We start from the raw sequence: 5111 nt of genomic DNA, 5'->3' as shown, positions 1-5111 counted from the left end.
TCCTGCGCGATGCGACCCACGAAGGTGCCGTGTTTGGCCTCCTCTGGGATGGAGTAATGGAGCTGGCCACTCCCTGCCTCCCAGGCTGCGAGGAGCAGGAGCGAGAGCAGTAGACACCGTGTTCCCAGTCTGCCTTCAGTGGTAAAATCCATGTCAAATACTTCTTGCTTTGTTTCCATTAGAAGATCTTTTTTTCTCCGCATAAAATTCCCTATGATTCAAAGTCTATCGATTCAATTCTTCTGCATTCGCCATCATTTAGCAGTCTTGGAAAGATCCAGCTAGCAGAAAAAAAAAAAGAGCTTTGTGCGCTGGCTAGATGGAACTCGGTGGTAGACAGCGACACCAAGCGGCTCCAAGTGGTAAGAAGCGGATTTGTATAACCTCCGTGAAGGGTTATTCTTTTAATTAATATTCTTTCTTACCTTGATAGCAAATGTTCCAAATGTTTGTACTTTTCAAGGACAATGTCTCCTCGCATGATATTTTTGTAACATAAACTGAGTATGGTCTTTATTCACAGAGAAACAATATTCTTAGCAATATTTTAGACATTTTTATCATCAGTTTAAAAATAGTAAATGTAATATGGTCTAATCTTGGAAATCAGAGGGTAAGCAATTCTCCATAATTTGGGTACACATATATTATATATAATGTATATAAATATAAAATATGTACATATACATATATACATATACATAGAGATATTTAAATTTTTTCAAGTGTTCTAAACTTTTTAAATATTAAAAGATTGTTGTTTATTGTTACTTTGTTCAACAAATATAATATTGCTTATGGTTCCCTCATAAGACATATAACATGGTCTTAATGCATAGTATGTTCAATGTTTTAATGCATAGCATGTTCAACATTTTAATGCATAGTGTGTTCAACGTTTTAATGCATAGTATGTTCAATGTTTTAATGCATAGTATGTTCAAAGTCTTAACGCATAGTATGTTCAACATTTTAGTATGTGTTCTCACTGTAGGTCAGGTTCACCGTAAACTCTGCATCTCAGGATGATCTCAAACTCAAAATGTTCAGGTCTCAGAATTGAGAATCATGAGTAGGGTACAGGAACGTGCCTCTTAACTGTCTCTACAGCATTTCTTGACTGTCATTCAGTTTATATTGATATCACATTTCAGTATATTACCACAGTAATTTTTGCTCTTACTTCTCTTGTTTTTGTTGCTCTCTTCTGCTCTTCCTAAAGACTTGATCTTTTTCTCTACACCTCAACTTCATCCTCTATCCTTTGCTTTTTCAGGGTCTTATCTTCTCCCATGTTTCAAGTGAGACCTTTCTGTACATTCCCCAACCCACATCTGTATCTCCCCTTTCTATGTTTCTGTTCCTTTCATTAATATATGCTGATTCCTAGAAAACAGTTTAACATGAAAACATTACTAGTAATTATTAGTAAATTAATCATTTCAAGGATTGGAAATTGATGTTTTGTTTTAATGACAGAAACACTCTATCACTATGATAATTTTTATTTTTATTTCTGTCTTCTTACTGATCTTATCAAAGCCTACCGTTTCTTAGCTTTCACACATACCATATTTACTTTTATGAGTATAAATTCATTAAATTGCTAAAATTAGAAATTTAGTATTAGAACCACTTCTAGATGGTTTGCATCTTAATCATAAGCCAACTTATTTTAATTCTAACAATATTTTCTGTTTCTCACAAGCTTCTCCTTGTTAAAAATTAATTGTATTATTTTATAAGGTATTTCCTTTATCTTCGTAGGTGGTTGGTTTCTAGTAGTACACTGTCAATGTTAAATGCATAAGCCAAATAATTACTTTCAATTATTCTTCAATATGGATCATATTTTGTAGATAATATAGATTATTTGTATTCTCCTCTTTACAATGGCATTTGCTTAGACTTGGTTATTATTGGCTGAAGATTGAACCCAAGGCATTGGAAGTCCTCTATCACTGTGCAGTGCCCTCAGTCTCAGATGGGGCTTTTAATAGTTTCATCTTTCCATGTAAAAAATATTATCATCATACATTAAAGTCATGTCAAATGTAAGCTTTGCCATTACATCACTTTTAATGTCATCCACTGGGCATGATTGGACTTCTTTTCAAACTTAAGTGGGCCACCAATAAGACTTTTCACATGAGGCATTTCATCCCACCTTCTTCCACTATTCTTACATATATTAAGCCTCACAATAATGCAGAACTTTCCCCTTTGTGAGGAGCTATCATCAAATAATTGACTCAGATCTATTTGATATTCTTTCCCAGAAACTTTCCATTACAGTAATTTGTCCAAACAGAAACAACATTTGCTGGCCCAGGCATGATGGTGCATGACTTTAATCTCAGCACTTGGCAGACAGAGGCAAAAGCAGAAGTAGAGGCAGAGGCAGAGGCAGAGGCAGAGGCAGAGGCAGAGGCAGAGGCAGAGGCAGAGGCAGAGGCAGAGGCAGAGGCAGGCAGATCTCTGAGAGTAGGAGAGACCATCCTTGTCTACAGAACAGAGTTCCAGAATAGTCAGGGTTACACAGGGCTTGAGAAAGGAAAACTGAACAAACAGACAAACAAACAAAAAGTTATTTGCTAACCAATAGGAAACTCAAATAAAGAAAAGGTTTTTTTTAAATAACATAAGCCACACACACATAAAACCCTTTGTCAAAGGTTTTCTACAGTACCTAATACATGTATATTAGTGTAAGTAAAGGTAACTTCGACTGGTAAAAATTAACTAACATTAAACATCATATTGACTTTTCAATGTAATTCTTCAAAGTTTCCTGGAACTTGTTTATACAATCCAATTGAAATAGCTGTAATAATCATATTAGTTCCAAGTTTAAAAAAATAAGACATTACTGAAATCCTTTATGTAAAATAAATTAGTGTGAAAACAATGTTGATCTTTGGCTGACAAATTGCTTATCTCTTCTCAATTTCATTAATTCAAATAGTTTGAGTCCAGGGGGAAAGATTATATAAAAAGATGATTAGTTGATCTCTTTATAAATAAATAGGTCCCTCCTCTATACATCTTATAGCAATCATATAAACCGGTAAGCTTATATTTCAAAAGTAAATTAACCAGGTTTTTAAAAGTTAGTAGGTATTTGCATTAGTTTATTAACTAATGCTATAGTAAATGCTAATTCTCAATTCTAAGATCTCCCTAAAGCTGGTCAGTGTATTACAAATATCCAAATAGCATGATAGAAGGGATAGCTATAAAAGTAAATGTATAGGAAAACTTTAAAACTCGGCAATGCAATAAAAAAAGTTCTAATATTTTTATATTAGGTATGTAATTCTTATTACATGTTAAGCCCACATGTTTTGCCAAAACGAAAAAGAGGAGCAAAACTGTTTTCATTTTTCAGTGGCAAGGACATTCGCCTATGACAGACTTCAATGTCTGTAGACAATAAACACAAGAGAAGAGTATTAGGATAGTAAAGTTTTGTTTTTTCTTAACTGAAAATGTAAAGCAATAAACTGTGTTTTCTGACCAAACATACTCGAACTTTCAGAGCTAAGGGACTTCACAAGTACTTCTCAATACAAATAACTTAAAGTGAAACGGCACTCAGGTTCCTGAAAAATGACACCATTATTGCTCCAAATCCCAACGTTAAAATTTGGTGGGAAATGAATATTCTAAATTAGCGCAATGCTTGGGGATGGGAATGGAAAGGAAAATTTTACTGCGCTCCTTTGTATTCCAAGAATTTTAAACAATGGTTATGTCTATCCAAGTGAAAACGCTACTAAAATGAAATTGTTAACACAAAGGTTTTACATTCTGAAACCATTGGTGCACAAATCTATTTTAGACAAAAATTCAATGAATTGTTTGTGTAGTAAATAATTCATTGAATTTTTGTCTAAAATAGATTTGTGAAAAAGAAATCAAACTCTTTTATAAAAATAAAATAACTACAATCCAACAGAAAGTAAAAAGCATAGTTGATGAAGTATTATAAAAATACTGATATGTAATCATAAAGCAGCATATTAAGAATAAATAATTTAAGCCAGGCTTGGTAGTTCACACCTTTAATCTTAGCTCTAGGGAGGCAGAGGATGGTTGATATCTATGAGTTCAAAGCCAGCTGGTTTACATAAGGAGTCCCAAGCCAACAAGGGCTATATATAGTAAGACCCTGTCTCAAAACTGACAGACAGAAAAAAAAAAACATTTAAAAGTATGCCTTACAATTTGTTCTACAATATGCTAAAAATTAAATGTGAGTGTTCTTATATAGCAATATACTGTGAAGACATTTTACAAGCTGACTATGGTCTCTCATGCCTGTACGTCAGCACTGGGGAACCTAAGATTCAAAGTTTGAGGCCAGCCTAGGAATCTAGTGATGTCAAGGCTAGTATGGGTTACACGGTTCACCTCAGTCTCAGAAAAACAGGAAAAAAAATGGCTTAATAGAAATATTTCTTGTTATGCAAGCACAAGTATCTGAGGTCAAGTCCCAAGAACCCAGGAGCCACATATGGTCCTGAATACTTGTAACGGCAGCTTGCATGAGTGTGCTAAGAGGCGTGGCTGGGGCTTGCTCACTGCTAGCCGAGCTCCAGGCTCAGTGATACAAACTGTCTCAAGTCACTGCTAGCCTAGCTCCAGGATCAGTGATAGAAACTGTCTCAAGGGAATAAAGCAGAGAGTGATAGAGCCTCCTCCTCTGACCTCCATGACCATAGGCATGTTCTCTCACACATGTACACCGCACACATACATTACATGCCCACAAAAGACTCGGAAAATATTTTAGGCTAAGAAAGAAAGCTTTGGGGGCATATTAATAAAACCTCCCACAGCATAATAATGATGGCAAGTCATATTCACTGCAAAGAAATGTCCAAAAAAATAGAACTTTTTAAAAAACATGTATTTATTTTATTTTATATGTATAAATGTTTTGCCTGCATTTATGTGTATGTACCATGTGCCTGTGAAATGCAAAATATGTTGCCCCCCAACCCTAGAACTGAAGTTATAAATGGTCATGAGCCGTCATGTGAATAGAGGGAATTGAAGTCAGGTCCTCTTCGAGAAAAAGTGCTCTTAACCACTGAGCCAATCTCTTG

The 5111-nt window shown here is 34.9% G+C and overlaps 1 protein-coding gene across 14 annotated transcripts in view; it reads right to left on the bottom strand.

Annotated features, from left to right (window-relative positions):
- LOC116087034 (protocadherin alpha-4) overlaps positions 1-5111 on the bottom strand; it is a 245621-nt gene that overhangs the window by 210522 nt on the left and 29988 nt on the right. The window contains exon 2 of one of the 14 annotated variants that reach the window (XM_031365446.1): positions 7-281. The exons of 12 other annotated variants lie outside the window; for them this stretch is intronic. In XM_031365446.1, coding sequence (XP_031221306.1) covers positions 255-281 — 27 coding nt within the window. In that variant the 3' untranslated portion in view covers positions 7-254. Of the gene's footprint in view, positions 1-6; positions 282-307; positions 1387-5111 lie in introns of those variants that run through there. One more of the 14 variants, XM_031365443.1, reaches the window with a different exon arrangement.

Source organism: Mastomys coucha, unplaced genomic scaffold, assembly GCF_008632895.1.
Source record: "Mastomys coucha isolate ucsf_1 unplaced genomic scaffold, UCSF_Mcou_1 pScaffold13, whole genome shotgun sequence".
Taxonomy (NCBI): domain Eukaryota; kingdom Metazoa; phylum Chordata; class Mammalia; order Rodentia; family Muridae; genus Mastomys; species Mastomys coucha.
Note: the sequence above shows the minus strand (reverse complement) of the source record. Positions and strands in the feature narration are given on the sequence as shown.